The sequence below is a fragment of the Macaca fascicularis genome, chromosome 11 (genome assembly GCF_037993035.2).
Source record: "Macaca fascicularis isolate 582-1 chromosome 11, T2T-MFA8v1.1".
Lineage (NCBI taxonomy): Eukaryota > Metazoa > Chordata > Mammalia > Primates > Cercopithecidae > Macaca > Macaca fascicularis.
Genome location: NC_088385.1, coordinates 25,063,807 through 25,080,384, shown reverse-complemented (window position 1 = coordinate 25,080,384; position 16,578 = coordinate 25,063,807). Strand labels below are relative to the sequence as shown.

Below are 16,578 nucleotides of genomic sequence, written 5' to 3'. Positions count from 1 at the left end.
GCCATGGATTTGTACCATCAAATACCTATGAGTTGGATGAATTACTCTCCTCTTGAGGTTCCAAGGTATTAATAGGTTGGGGCTCTGGGCCTATCAGAAAGTGACATTCTTTACTTGCTACAGGTCAGGAACCCTGTACAGGAACCACGTAGACAAGGCATGAGGCCAGTTTTCCCAAGAGGCTTTTATTGGCTTTCTAAGCCAACTTTGATTCCTTAAAGGAAAGCACACCATGGCAGTCAAAGCCTTAGTAAAATAACCAGTTTCTCTAATTGTGTCCTGTTACAAATGAAAACAGATTCTTATTGAATTTATGCAAATAACTATATTGCCATAAGTTAAGAATATTCACAAATAGTTTCTGAATTCTGGAGAAATCAGGTAGAGAAAAATAAATATGCTTCAAATTTTGTTTATAGGAGTATGCTCAATTGTTAAAAGCTGTCAATAGCTCAAAAGAAAAGTTTCCTTTACTCTGAAAAACAAAACAAAGGATCAGCAACATTTTAAGCAAAAAGTCAACAAGATTATTCCAGTCTTCTATTAGTTTAGTCTGTGCAGTTAATACCTATTCAACTTGATATTCATAAACATTTAACCTCTCCATTAGTCCTGAAAATTTTACCACTATTCTGATGTCACAATCTCTGGAGTTACCAGACACCTTCATTCAAGAGCACCTGTTAGAGTTTTATAGCTGATTATAAAACCACCTTCAAAAGAGGATCAAAACAAGACAATAATTGTCCATGGATGACAAAAAGTTCTAGGGCAGCCATAGTCAAAGACACAATTGACAAGGAAATTTGTTACCTCTGTGGCACACAATAATTTATTATAACAATTATAATTATTACTGAAAATGTACACTAAGTCATATCAGAATGATAGGAGTTTCTCATAATTTTGGAGCATATACCAATAACATATTTATGCAAATACAACCCAAAGAAAACCAAACACCATTTCAGATTTGACAATGCTTCCTATATAATTTTTATACCAAATAAGTCAAATATATCAACTTTGAACTTTAGGAAGCCTAATATCTTAAAGGATTAATGAAGTCAGAAAAAGACATAATTTATGATTTAATTTTGAGAAGTTTGATATCACAAAATCGGATCACAAGTCATTGTAAAACAAGTTACTTAAACAAAATGGTAACTCAAGGATTTCAAAAAAAGGCAAAAACCTTCAGTGTTTGAGAGAGGAGACTTAGAAGCCCTAATAAAAACAGCACAAAGCCAATTAAACTTGTTTTTCAAAATTTTATAAATGATCTATAAAATTGTAATCTTGACTGTAAGATATAACTTCCATAAACCTTTTATAACCTTTATAAGCTTTATTAAAGAGTCAGTTAATGCTTCAAGAAAACCTTGCTAATCTGATACAGGGGCCTATATGTTGGTCTTGCATTAGTGTGCCTTTGACGTTAATGGTTAATTTATTGAGGAATTGAACTTATTTCATCTCTCAACATCAGCCCTTACAATCACACATACCTACCTCTTCTGCAATACTCCCTGGACCTTGAGGAGTTGAATAGCTTTAAGTTCTGGCCCTGTGTCGGAATGCAGTTGATTTTGATTGCCATTTTATAGTGGGACTGGAGATGAGGCTTTAATTGCTTTCAGTTTTTAAGATTTAGCAGGACTTGGTGTCCTTTTTAGATCCAGGAGCCAAAGCCCTGTAACTCAATATCACGAGGACTTTAAAAGCACATAAAGTAGGATATACAGATGTAATAACCTTAATTAAAAAATAATTATTTTAAATCTTAGTTTTTTTTTCTAAGCAAACCAAAACTTAAAAATAATGGCATAGGAATAATTTTGATAAAATGTAAAATCTGTTAGGCCTGTTACCAAAAGGCAAAAGAAAAGACTTTCTGTAGTGCACAGAATATATTATGTTGGAAGAAATCATTTCCTTTAGACCTTTAAGAAAACATTGTGGCCAGGCGCGGTGGCTCAAGCCTGTAATCCCAGCACTTTGGGAGGCTGAGACAGGCAGATCATGAGGTCAGGAGCTTCAGACCATCCTGGCTAACCCAGTGAAACCCCGTCTCTACTAAAAAATACAAAAAACTAGCCGGGTGAGGTGGCGGGCACCTGTAGTCCCAGCTACTCCGGAGGCTGAGGCAGGAGAATGGCGTAAACCCAGGAGTCGGAGCTTGCAGTGAGCTGAGATCCGGCCACTGCACTCCAGCCTGGGCGATAGAGCGAGACTCTGTCTCAAAGAAAAAAAAGAAAACATTGTTAGCATCAGGCCACAACAAACAGAACTTGAGGGGAAAAAACCTTCTATGAGCTGAAAATGAGTTGAAGGAGGGTGTTACTATTTTGTGGCTTTTAAAAGGGGAGAGAAAACTGATAATGGTGAGATGCAATAAAAGTTGAACTTTGGGTTAAAAAATTAAAATCTCTTATAATTTATTAAGAGTAAATCAATCCCTAAAGAAAATTGTATTGTTCTAATCAATTTTTTAGTGTATTAGTGTTCTTTTACATCAAACCCAATCTCTAGAAAGACCATTATAATTTCCCTTTAATTATAGACAACTGGATCATATAAAAGTTTTTATTAATAAATCACCTTATTGGATTTATACTCTATACATTTTTAAATACAGCCTCTTATTGGACTTACACAGACTCTTCATAACATGCTTGGACTTTCTGGTTTGTCCTGAACATCCCTCTTTCATAAACAACCAGTAATTTTATTCTAGGACTAAATTTACTATATAAGATTCCTTGTCATACAAAACGATTTCTCTTTAAGCTTTCTTACCAAAAAATACCTCCTTATTTCTATAACTTTCTTTACATCTGTCTTATTTCCTGGTTCTTTTCACCTTGTTTTATATATAAAAGGTAAATAAGCTTTGGATTAGACAAAAATTGTTCACCTCTTTAAAAAGGACACTTTTTTTAGAAAGAATATTTTCCTACAACATATTTTTATTGGAAAATACCCAAATAATGAAATGCACATTATTTAATTTAATATACCTTTAGATTCTAAATTATGACAAGTTTGTCTACAAGTATTTATCCCATTACATTTACCTAATTATCTTCTCAGCAAACTAAAAAAAACCAAACTCCATTTCATTTCTCATTTTCCTTCCCTTTTGCCAGTTGTTGCTTCTTTATTCACTCCTTGTCAAATGATTCGTTCCATCTACATTTGTAATATCCTTTATTTTCTCAATGCTTCCAAGTTTAAAAAAAAATCTCTACTTTTGTTTTCATTACTAAGCCTATGCTTCTCCTTAACTGTTGCTTTCAACTCTCTCAATACCTCTTCACTTTTCTATCAAGATGGCCAGTGATATTCACAAAACAATATTAAGTACAAATGCAGTGAACACAGTGAACAGGTGAGGGATGATGGGTGGATGAGGTGGCAGTGCCTGCCTGACTGTTTTCACAATATGTTGGTGAGGAGCTGAGTTGACCTACTGGAACTAGAAAATAGCTTTGTTTATGTCTATGATCATGTATAGGGTGGATGTTTAAAAAGAGTTACCTTTATGTGATATAAATAGCTTACTTCCTTATGATTTGACTTGATATAGAGAAAGAATATTGAGAGTAGGAAAAAACCATGCACAAACTCAAAGTGCTTTTTCTATTCTTTCACTCAACACAATCAACACAGACTTCTGTGATCAAATGCATGGGGATTTCTCCCTACCAACAAGCAAGCAATCAATTCTGTGGTGGACCCAGCTGGGTGTCTTCCAATTCAGTTTCAACACTGTCTACCTAGATATAGAATCATATCCCACAGGATGAGGGTTTAGTCCCTGAGACTGCCCTCGATTTTAGATGCCAGTGGCAAGCCCCAGGTTGTTTTACCAGTGCTTCTGACTGACTTGCTATAAATTGGGGATTCCACAACCTCCTCCTTGGGTTCAATTAATTTGCTAGAGCAGTTCACAGAACTCAGGGAAACACATTTACTGTTTATTATACAGGATATTACGAAGGATGCAGATGAAGAGATGCATGCAATGAGATATGGAGGAAGGGGTGCTGAACTTCCATGCCCTCACGAGGCACATCACCCTCCAGAAACCTCCAGGTGTTCAGCTATACAAAAGCTATTCAAATCCTGTCAATTTCAGTTTGATTAAACCATTGGTCACTGGTTTCAGCCACCCTTTCCTCCTCAGAGTTTGGGGGATGTGGCTTAAAGTTCTAATCCTGTAATCATGCTTTGGCCTTTTAAATGATCAGCCCCCATCCTGAATCTACCTAGGGGTCTCTAGCCACCAGTCTACTAATTAGCATACAAAAAGACATCATTTTGGAGTTTCTAAGGATTTTAAGACTTGTATGCCAGGAAACGGGGTCAAAGAGCAAATTTATGTTTCATAATTTCACAAATATAAAGACTCCAGCTCCCAGAATAAGATTCAGCTAGCACATTCCTTAATGGAAACTAGATGACAGTCAGTTAAAGGTTGTTGACAACCTGAAATGCTGATATTCTGTGCTGAGTAGAGAGACCCATATGTTTTAGACAAGCAGGTGGCACAGTTAATATTCTGTAAAGAAAATTGAGAATCTTTGACTTGTGTTTACACAGAATTCCATTCTGTGAAAATGGTTCATAGCACAAAGCCAAATTTTTTCTCAGAAAATAATTTTGAATCTTACTCACAGAAATACCAGAAGTGTATGCCATGAATCATGAAAGAGACAATTAAGATCTGCAAAAATTTCAGGACAGATGCTACTGTCCAGTACTGTATCTAGTAGGCAGTGCAGCTGGGATGAGTCCACAGAGCTGATGCCAGGATCTTACCCTCTGAAATATGTCACTTCCCTGATCATCTTAATGTTTGCTGGTTTAGTTCCCTGACTTAAAAAATCTGTGTAATTTAGAAATTCATAATGCTGTTTCTGTATCTTTTTTCTCTTCCTTTCATTTGCTTTGCCTTTCACAAACTTCTCCCTATCTTTCACAGACATAATCTCAGATCTAGGTGTCATTACAACAAGAAAGAAAAAGTGTTTCTGAATGGAGTTCTTATATCTATTATATAATGTCTGGCCTCCCCAGTGCTATTCAGGAGCACCATGGGCCATGATTGGATAAAGACATCCTTGCTGCATCCCACCCTGCTGTGTAAACATGTATATTCGAGAAGCGGCTCAATTATAAGTCACTGCATGCAGTTTGGAGCATCTGCTACTTGCATACATGTCTAAAAGCCCAGTGGAGTATACGGGCTCATGTGGGGACTGGTGCTCCTGATATGGACCGTATTTTCAGCTGTTCTCACAATGACTGCCCAACTACTGCATCTCTCTGAGTGGATGGACCTGCCCACCCCTATGCTCCTGCTCAAGCCTCCAGAAGTGAATTCATTGCATCTCTCCAAACATGTGTTTTAAACTTCAGACCACCGAAATACACTCTTCAGATGTGGTAGATATCCATTTCCCTGTTTTTCTGTAATGCCATTAACAGATGAACAGAATTTTATTCATAAAGATATGAATTCATGTAAAACAGGAATATTTTCTTGGGTGGGTTTTCTCATATCTAAGCATGGTATTAAATGATTATGAGGGGAATCAAAATTGGAGAGTCTAATGGAGGGATACCTTGCTGTGGATAGGACAGAGATAAGAGCGAGAGAGGGTGGGCTTGATGGGGCTGGTTAGAGAAAATGTTAGAAATATGTCTAGGAGAGAAACAGGCATCCACTGGAAGATTTTATGAAGTTTCTGCTGTGCAGTGGCCCCACATCCTCCATTGCAACTTCTAGTCAAATTCAAACGTCTTGCTGTGCTTTTGGAGTTGGATTTATTCTTTAGGATCTGTAAGGGAGGGCAGATTCTTCTCCTTTTCACTCAGAGTAAGTGCTGCACGCACCCAACCCTGTGTGAGCCTCTCCCCCAACACACCAGTCTGTCCCATGCTCACTTTATTCTAGCTTCACTGGTTTCCTTGATGGCCTTTCAGCATACGAGGCATGCTCCTCCTTAAGACCTCTGCACTTGGTGTTTGCTATACCTGGAATGCTTTTGAAGGACAGTAGATTATGACCCCCAAAACATACCACTACCACACGGGGATTACTTCAAGCTAAAGACTCTTGAAGAACAGCAGATGCAAGAAGGACATTCTTATCTTCCCTTTTTCTAACTGAAGGCAGGAGATTAAAAACTCCCAGGTGAAAGCTGCCCTCCATATGCTAGGAAGAAAGAAACATTCTTTGATGGGGAGGCATAGCCAAGAGAATTCCGTACAAGCAGACTTAGTTAAAATAAATCTTGTCTTCCTTTAGCCTCGCCATAGTTTAGTTACTTTTCCACAATTGCGTCTCTTCGTTCAACCTATACAAAATCAAGTAAGTTCTTTTTGTTGGTTTGTTCTGAAACAGGGTCTCACTTTGTTGCCCAGGCTGGAGTACAGTAGTGTGATCATGACTTACTGCAGCCTTGAACTCCTGGGCTCAAGCAATCCTCCAGGCAGCGTCTCAAGTAGCTGGGACCACAGGCATGCACCGCCACATCAGGCTAATTAAAAATATATTTTTTGCAGAAACAAGGTCTCACCATGTTGCCCAGGCTGGTCTCAAACTCCTGGGCTCAAGCTGTCTTCCAGCCTTGGCCTCCTAAAGTGCTGGGATTACAGGTGTGAGCCGTAGTGCCTGGCCTACACGTATGTTTTGCCACATCTTTGAGTCCTACTTTTCTTATGAGGGCTCCCATATCCTGTAAAACTTACATTAAATACATTTTAAAACTTTTCTCCTGTTAATCTCTCATGTGTCAATTTAATTTTCAGACCCAGCCAGGACCCTATGAGGGGACAGATAGAGTTTTGACTCCACTATACTCTTCTTTCAGATATTCACATGGCTTTCTTCTTCACCTCCTTCAGGTCCTTACTCAAATGTCACCTGGTGAGGACTGACTTAGTCACCCTGTTAAAAATTGCATCTTTCCCAGCTCACCCAAGTAAATTATTTATTTTGTTTTTCTGATTCCTCCATTAGAATTAGGAGGGCAAGGTGTCCCCTGTACCTCTGCTCCTGGTTTATTCACGGCCTTATCCTCAGTGTCTAGAACAGCACTAGGCACATAGACGTTGCTCAGCAAATGTTTGTCGATTGACTGAATGAGTGCAGCCTGAATAGGCCCAGTCACTTCCAGCTACTAAAATAACAAATAAGTGGTTCTCAAAAGATAATACTAGAATCTTTCTAGCTGTATAGACCAGTAAGCCTGAGTAGGAAGACAAAAAATAAGCATTCATTGAAATCCTTCCTGGAAACACTGATATTCTTTAATCCAAATAATTCTGTGTACTTGTTCAATAAATTATAAAACAAATGTGTATTAGAAAAAACAGATCCTCCTTGAAATATTTATGTTTCAAAAGTTCCTTCTTTCAATTTTCTCTGCCTGTACTAGAGAAACACAAATTACACATGGCACTAATCTGCCTTTCTTTGGAACACATTTCCTTTATCATGCAGTCATTTCAAATGTGAAAAATAAAATACTGCTAAACACAAGACTACTTGCTGGCTTAAACCGTGGATAAGAGTTGTTTTTCTCTGTGTTTGTAGTTCTGGCAGATTATCCAAAAGATTAACCTTTGAAAAGACTTTTTTATTATTTCTGTAGAAAACATTATTTTAAAGCAATAATCTAATGAAAGTACTTCTCCTTCATACAATTTAAGAGATTTGATTGAAAAATAACATGAATACAAATCTCTACATGGAGTGTGTATTTCGCCCTGTTCGATCAATGATGTAAGCTACTGCAGGGAACCAGTACGGTTGCCCCAATACCTGGGGCAAAAGTATTGTCTGCCCCAGAGGCAGTTTTATCACCACTTGCCTCCATTCCTCCTCCGTGAGGTGGAGGTTGATTCTGAAAACTGCTTGATTCTGAAAACACAATATTAGAATCTTTCTAGCTACATAGACCAGTAGATATAAACAGGGAGACTGAAAATAAATATTCACTGAAATTCTTCAGAGCAGCTTCTGCCACTTCTTGTTCTAGATCATATAGAAAATATGTCTGGGCCCTCAGCCAACAGTGACCCTTGGAAAAAAAAAACACCTGCTTTGAAATTGATTATTTCAGACAGATTTCTTTAAGTCAGGGGAAAAAATAAACATATACTGGCCCAGACTCTACTTTTTCATGTGAAATCTGCCACTTAGTTTTTAGAATAAGAAACTTCTCTGATTCCTATCTAGGCTACCAGATTCTTCACTTAAAGAGAAGCCCCCTTTTGTGAGATGCTTAACTTTTCAGCTTCCACTCTTTATATGGTGAACATACAACTTATTATTCAAATAGGGACAAGTTTGAGAATAGAAGGGGTAACTATTAAAAATTATGGCCAGAAAAAGTTACAAACTGATATTGTGTGAAGCAAACAAAGTTGTATTGTCTCTAACTATTAAGAAGGAGAATGAAATTACTTACTAAGGTCACGTAATGTGCTAAGTGATTTATATCTATTACCTCAATTTCAAAACCATCCTCTGATATTGAGGCTTGGGAACATTTTCAGTCATGAATCTGAGGCTCTGTGACATTAACCCAAAGAGTCAACATGTCGTAGTCTAAAAGGAATTTTAGGAACTCAGCTCAGGACACTTTACCATCAGGACTATTGATTTAGCTGTCTGGAGGAAATGCATTAGATACACATTTTGGCTGAAAGCCAAATGTTAAAATCAATAATTGACAAGTCAGATATCACTAGAATAGGAAGAACTTTGGGGAGACAAGATTACATTTGAAACCTTACCAAACATTTTCAATGTCAACATTTGGAAGTTTGACAATATAGTGAAGGAAAAGTAATTTCTCAGCACCATCCACTGGTGGATTATTCCTGTGGTCTCTGTCTGTGTGTCTGCAGTCCTACAGACATGCCTACTTTAACAAGACTAACATTTAGCACATAGTGGCAGGAACTGGGATTCACTGCTCAGCAAATGCCCCAAATCCTGGATCTTCTACTACTGAAAATGTTTGCCAGTCTAAAGCAATTATTTTGACAAGTGTTTGTTTCTTAGTCCCAAAACAGACAACACAGAAGAAAACTATAAGGAATTGACTTCTTAAATTTGAATTTTGACTGTGGAAGCAAAATGCACATTGCAATTCTCTGCTTTCTCTAACACTGTCTTTTTTCTTCCTATTTGTTATTTATTCATTCAATCAGTATTTATTTATTTATTATAATTACAACTTTTAGATTCAGAGGGTACATGTGCAGGTTTGGATATATTGTGCGATGCTGAGGTTTGGGGTACAAATGATTCCATTATTCAGATAGTGACCATAGTACCCAATAGGTCATTTTCCAGTTCTTTTCTCCCCTTCTCTCTCCCCCTTCTAGTACTCCCCAATGTGTATTGTTCTCATCTTTATGTCCTTGTGTACTCAGTGTTTAGCTTCCACTTATAAGTGAGAACATGTAGTATTTGGTTTTCTGTTCCTCCATTAACTCACGTGGGATAATGGCCTCCAGCTGCATCCATGTTGCAAAGGACATGATTTCCTTCTTTGTATGGCTGCATAATATTTCATCCATATATATGTCACATTTTATTGATCCAATCCACTGTTGATGAGCATCTAGGTTGTCAATAAATATTAAGCACTTTTTTAATGTCTCAGGCAGCATTTCAGGAAACGGGGATACAACGGTGAACAGAAGACAGAAGTCTCTGCCTTCATGGATTCTATATTCTGGGCCTTAGGGATATGGAAAATAAACAAGACTATAAATTAAATATATAGCATATAAATAGTTTTAAGTGCTAGAGAGAAGAATAAAGCAGGGAAGAGGGATATGAGGAATTCTGTATTGTGATTGGATCAAAGATGATTTCTCATGATATTGTTTTTGGAGTATTTATTCCTCATGGAACTTTTTGAGGGCAGATTTAATATTTAACGTTCAGTTCTTCATAACAAGATGTAAAGAGTTCCAATGTAGGACTTTTTTTTCCTTGAAAATCTCATTGTCTTAATGGAATTAAATAATGTAAAATTAAATATAGTTCTTCAAGGTTATTTTGTCTAATGTTTTGAGTGTCAGTATGTAAAATAACTCTATGAAGACCTGACTTATTTAATGTCAACTCTGTTATTCTGCTTTGTATTATTTAAAATTTTATAAATATTAGTTGGCAGAATAATGATGTGGCGTTTTTCCTAAGGTTATATGCCAGACATGCTCTGACTTAATATTTCCTTTAACTGACAATTTACTCTCCTAGGTAGTAAATAATTCCTCAGAATTTTTTTGTATATAAAACTAACAGCTTTCATAATACATTTATTATTGCAGCATTTTCTTCTTGCAATATTAAATATTCACTTACACTTCACTTGACTGATAGAATTTCAACATAGAAAGCACATAAAGAGATTGTCACTGTTTACCCCTATATTGCATATAAGAATTGTAGATTGCATATTCGCTTACAAACAATAAACTCTGATGACACTCCCTGTTTGTGCTGCTCACATTGATGCCCTGATTAGGTATCAAGGGGACATACATGATCACTTGATCATTTGTCACATGCATGTTCAGGGATGCCAGCACTGGCATTGATTTGGATGTTTGTCTATCTGACTATTTAACCTTCCAAAAGCTAAGTCTAAATAGCTACAGTGTAACAGTAGATTCTGGCCAGATGCTGAGACTGAGGTAGAATTCTTGCCCACCCCTCCTGTCTCAAATTCAATTATCCCTTGGAAGGGGCACAAAAGTATCAGTCATTGGAGTGGCAGTCTCCCAACCTTGTTCCTGTCTGGTGACCAAAGCGTGGAACATGGCATCTCAAAGGGTCCTAACAAAGTTCATTCTGATCCTAGGCATTGTTAATTGAGTGGTTGGATTTTCACCGTTATTTGCCTGTTAAGTTTCCTCAGAATCTGACTTCCTAGTCAGTAGGCGCAGTCAACAGATGAGGGCTTCTTAGCTTAACTGATCTTATGAATTCCATTAGGAGGGATGAGAACCTGAGTTAGGTTCTAGCAAGTGGTTCCCAGGCTTCATAAGTATTTACCCTTACACTGCAGTTATAGCGTCATTAGCTACGACTGTTGCTGAAGCTTGAATTCAAATAAAAAGCAATTAGATGTTAATTCCAGTACTCAACTCACCTGCAACTGAAACTTAATGATCTGGCAATTTGAACTTGAATATGAAAAAGGAATTGCTTTAGCTTTTTTGATCCTCTGATTTTATTGTCTGCCACAAAAGAAAAGCAAATAATACACAGCATCAGTGCAAAGCATGGAAAAGGGGGTAGGAGCCACATTCGCTAAAAATTCTAAAAGCTGGTCTATAGCTCTGCTCCAGAATTACCTGAAGGTTGGATGGCGGTGAAGTCCATTATTTAATCCGACAATTTCCTAGACATCACAAACAACAGGCCGCAAATCTCAGATCAGGAAATGCTTCCTGGAACCCTGGATGTGATCTAATGTCCTCTTTTTTCCAAACAACCACAGACATCTGTGCACACCTCTGCTGTGACTTTGGTCACATCTCCCTGCATACACAGGAAGTCACTTGCTTGTGGGTTGCCCCTTTTCTTGATTATGTTTTCAGAAGGAAGATCTGATTTTAAATTCAATTTTATATCCCAAGAACCTAGCACAGTTTTAGGTAAGAACTCAGTAAAAATCACTACTACGACTTCTAAAATGACTACTACTATCAGTACTGCTGCTGGTAGTACTGGAGTGCTAGTACTATTCCTGATTTTGCTGCTGCTACCATATCCAGTGTAGCTGGTGAGCTAATGAGGACCCCACTCAGGCACATGGGATATGCATACACATTTCCACATTGGGGTTCTTTTCAGTCACCCCCCAGAGATGGTCATGGCAGAGGGAAGATGTGGAGGCATTCTGGATGAAGGGAAAAGTTTAAGAGTTTATGATAGAAAAACCACTCATATTGCAAAGAGTGATATGATCACTGTGAATTTGCTATACCTCTTGGATTTTACAATATTTCTATCATTTGTGAAATTTTGTATTTTCTATAGCGTATTTGGTTTCCTACAAAAGGTATGATTGCCCTAGCATGGTGATGCTGTAGAAGGAGATGAGAATTTGATTCAACATCATCTAATACATATTTTATCAATAATTAAGAAAACATTTGCTAACCTAATGAACTTAAACAAGTCTCTGAGTCTCAGCGTCAGTTTCACTGTCCATAAATTCAGAATAATGTAACCTGTCTTCTCAGGCTATTTTGAGGATGCAAAGAGGAAACAAATATGAAAGTGATTTGCAAGCTGCCAGGTACTAGGCAATGTAAGGTGTTACATGGCTGTGACAAATTTTCCTTCTGAACCTCCTGTAGCACTTTGTACTGAATGGCACGTTCAGCTGGTTGGAGGCCAGAGCCATGGTCTTGTTGGAAATAAGTACCTGATATGAGGTACAAAGACCTGGGAGCAAAGCTCTGCCCCACCGTTTCACTAGTTATGTGACCTGAGATAAATTACTTGAGAAAAGAATCTTAAAGTCATCCCGCTCGTGGGTTACTGTGAGAATTAAGTAGAAAAATATCTGTGCAGGCACCCGGTGTACTGCAGGCAGTTGGCCAGTGTTTACACAGCATTTCTTTTAGGGCAGAGAAAGATACAAATGAATCAAAATGGTTTGGAGTAGGTAACCTGCAAAGAGGAGAAAGCTTGGACGCTGCAGACCTGGCTTCCTACTCTGCCCTGTATGACCTGAGCAAGTCCTAGAACCGCTCTAAGCCTGTTTCCTCAGATGAGAATTGGGAGGAATAATGATGATAATAATAATAAAAAAGCATTTCCTTAATTATCTCTTAGGGTTGCTCTGAGGACTAAAAAATATAAGATATCAGCAGACCTGGGATAGGAACTAAACATTTAGCCTATCCTCCCCCAAAGTTTAGCATCATGCTCATGATAATTCTCCTTATTTTTAAAGATAGTCTTAAACCATGTCCAGGTGTTTTCTGTTGATTCAAGAAGAGCCTAGGATGCACTTTTGACAAAATGTTTGCAGTCCAGTATAAAACTTTACCTTAGCCAGGCGTGGTGGCACGTGCCTGTTGTGCCAGTCATTTGGGAGACTGAGGCAGGAGGATCGCTTGAGCCCAGGAGTTTGAGGTTGCAGTGACGGCACTCCAGCCTGCGCAACAGAGTGAGACCCTGTTTCAAAAAACGAGGACGACAACAACAACAAAGAACAACAACAAAAAACCTTTACCATCTCTGGAAGCCACCTTTTGAGTGGCAAAACACCAATAAAAATGAATGAAGGTGGAGAAGAAGAGGAAAGAGAGAGGCAGCTGATGAGAAACGGAGGGCTAGTGTAGGAGCAAGAAGAGACACTCGGTCTAGCAACTTTGATAAGATGAAAGCTTTCTTCCTGAGCTCTTCTCCCCTTGTCTGCCTTGAGCCCTTCTCTCCTGTCCTTCTTTCCATTGAAACCTTCGTGAAGGCAAAGCCAACGAAGATCTCGAGAGTGCAAGGGGAGACAAAGTGTGGCGGGAAGAGCACCTCCCCGGCAGGCTGAGGAAGCCTGCCCACACCGCAGGGCCCGCTGCAGGGGCAACCTTACTGACTAGGCTGATTCCTGGCAACAATGAGGCTGGGACAGTGTAACAATAAGAAGGAGAACACCTGCCACGTATTGAACTTTCACTGTGTGCTCTACCAGTACCTTCTCAGTGGACTCTCAATGAAAGTCTCATAGGGCAATTCTGCAGCCCTGTCTCTTTGCCCAGTCATGGAGTTAGTAAGCTGCAGAGGCAGGACTTGAAGTCAGGTCCCCCACTCCACCGTCCCCTTTCAGCTAAGGAGGTCGAGCGAGCATTTCTGCGTGAGGTCATTCAGAAATGGTTTATGCCAGCAATTTTATTCATCTTCCTAGAGGTGGAAGTGGTGAATAAGCTCTTTTACTCATGACTAAGTGGAATTTATTTCTGGTAGATTATTAAGTGGAGGGTCATATAAAGATTTCCCCATAGAACAAACATGGCTTAGACTTGAGGGGCTACCTGGGGAGTAGCCTGCAAGCCAGTCCAGAAGGGTGAGTTTATCCCAGTGATGCTGGTAGCTGAATAGCTCTGCTGTAGCTGAATAGCCCAACAGTCTCCAAAGTTAGCTATCCAAGTCTTTTCTGGACCTGGATGTTGGAATTGATCAGTACATCTGCAACTGTAATGATTATTTTTGTCTTTTGACATATCTCACCTGAATCTGAGAGCTGATGTATTGTTCTTAAACATTTTTTTTCTTTTACTGTGAAATACTCTAGTCACGCACTTTGGTGGCTAGAAGAGTGAATTAATAGTAGTCTAATCACCCTGGAGATGCTATGCTTCTGTGAGCTGGCACTGAGGTAAGGCGGCACATCTCTGTGGAAATGACAAGTGAATGAATCTGCCCCTCATTTAACTGGCTGTTCTTTTCTCTCTCTCTGTTTTCTCTCCTAGGAAACAAATGGAAGACTGCTGCGACCCTGCCCATCTCTTTGCTATGACTAAAATGAATTCCCCTATGGGGAAGAGCATGTGGTATGATGGGGAGTTTTTATACTCTTTCACCATTGACAATTCAACTTATTCTCTCTTCCCTCAGGTTAGTATAGAGTTGGTTGCCTTCAATATAGTTTCTTAAATTTCTTGGTATCATAGAAAAGGGATAAGTGAGTTTGCCTAACTCATCAGATAGACTTTTTGTTTTCTTTCTTCTCTCTTAACTTTAAATGCTTTTCTTTATATCTGTCATTTGTGTGTGTGAATAAATCACATAGTCTTTTGATGCAAGGGTGGAAGCAGGATATTATAGAGTTACAGTTTTCCTAGCCTTTCTGATTTGAGCCCTGAGACTGAAGGTAGCAAGAAATGAATGATCAGGGACTTGTGGAATTCTAGTGTTCTGAGGTTGGCTGTGGAATGCCCGTAAGAATTTGTGTGATACTGGAATGTTTTCTCAGGACTGATGTTGCTCAAGGAGTGGGGACCATATGATGAGAAGTTTGCTTCTTAGAGCTCTTGAATGTGGTTAGATTACTGCTGTGAAATGGAGGAGTGGTGGATACGGAGAGGAATAATTCAACTTGACCACTTTTGAAGTGGTCTAAATCAAGCTTTGCTTACTTAATATCTCTTCTTGGTTTTCTGAGCATTGAAATAAAATGTTTTTATAACATACATGTAGGCAGCAAGTGGGGGGAAAAGGGAAATTTTATTTTAGGGAACTCTAGCTGTGGGGAGGGGAGATCTTAGGCAAAATTGCAATTAGGGAAAAATTCAGAAATGAATTGTGGCCTCCCCAAGACCTCTTTTAGCCTCCCTTGGTTTGCTCAGATGATTGTACAGAAAGAAAATTTTGAGCCTTGGAAGGTGGGACTGAACCTTTCATGCATCTCTGTTAATAGTCCATGAGACTTTAAAGGAGGAATCCCACAAAGTTGAGACACAGGTTCTGCCAGATCCAAAGTCACACTCTCTATGAAATAGCCATGCTGACTAGCTCATCCTTAGCTATTTTAGTCTAGTTTAATGGTTTTAAAATGTAGTGATAAGGTTTTTCTTTTAATTTTTGAAATAGGAAATAGAAGCTTTAGTTTATTGCCAGTATCTACGTGTTTTCTCTCTCTTCTTCATCTGCCCTTGGGAGGCTTCGAAGTGTCAAAGGAAATAACTAAGAGTCATAATATACGGAACTGAATTTTGTCTCCATCTCTCACTAACTAAATTCCTTGGGTAATTACCTAAGTCGTCTGAGATTCAGCTGTCTTGTCTCTATGATGGCTAGAGCAGCACTTGTCCTATTTACCTTACAGAGCTGTGGAAAAGATCAACTTAGATAATGCGTGGAAATATCCTCTTTTTTTTTTTTTTTTTTTTTTGACAGAGTCCCACTCACTGTGTTGCCTGGGCTTGAGTGCAGTAGCATGATCTCGGCTCACTGCAACCTCCACCTTTCAGGTTCAAGCAATCCTCCTGCCTCAGCCTCCTGAGTAGCTGGGATCACAGACATGTACCACCAAACCCAGCGAAGTTTTGTATTTTTAGTAGAGACCATGTTTCGCCATGCTGGCCAAGCTGGTCTCGAACTCCTGACCTCAAGTGACCTGCCCATCTTGGCCTCCCAAAGTGGTAGGATTACAGGCGTGAGCCATCGCGCCCGACTGTAATGCATAATAAATATACTTTATAAACTACAAAGCATTATATGTTTGGTGTTAATGTGCTGATTCATACTTAGTATCTTGAGGCTGAGTCATGAAGAATAGAATTGTATTGGTGAGGGTTTTGGTAAGGTACAGCAATCTCTGTAGGTACTTTTAGCAGAAAGATATTTCAGCAGAAAGATATTTCATATAGGGAATATGCCATTTAAAAAAATCATTGAAAGATTGGAGAAATGGGAGCCAAAGGTGGTTCCTAGAATTACTGAGTTCAAGAGCCTACTGCTATAACTGTGGTCTAGGGACTGGGAAGCCCTAACTTGCATTGCTGTTAGCATGGCCACAACTGCTTCCA

General features: G+C 38.8%; 1 protein-coding gene across 5 annotated transcripts in view; it reads left to right on the top strand.

Moving 5' to 3' along the window:
• ST8SIA1 (ST8 alpha-N-acetyl-neuraminide alpha-2,8-sialyltransferase 1) overlaps positions 1 to 16,578 on the top strand; it is a 135,562-nt gene that overhangs the window by 33,300 nt on the left and 85,684 nt on the right. For 2 of the 5 annotated variants that reach the window (XM_074006376.1, XM_074006374.1), the window contains exons 1-2: positions 4,988 to 5,451; positions 14,521 to 14,665. The exons of 2 other annotated variants lie outside the window; for them this stretch is intronic. In XM_074006376.1, coding sequence (XP_073862477.1) covers positions 14,604 to 14,665 — 62 coding nt within the window. In that variant the 5' untranslated portion in view covers positions 4,988 to 5,451; positions 14,521 to 14,603. Of the gene's footprint in view, positions 1 to 4,987; positions 5,452 to 14,520; positions 14,666 to 16,578 lie in introns of those variants that run through there. One more of the 5 variants, XM_005570352.5, reaches the window with a different exon arrangement.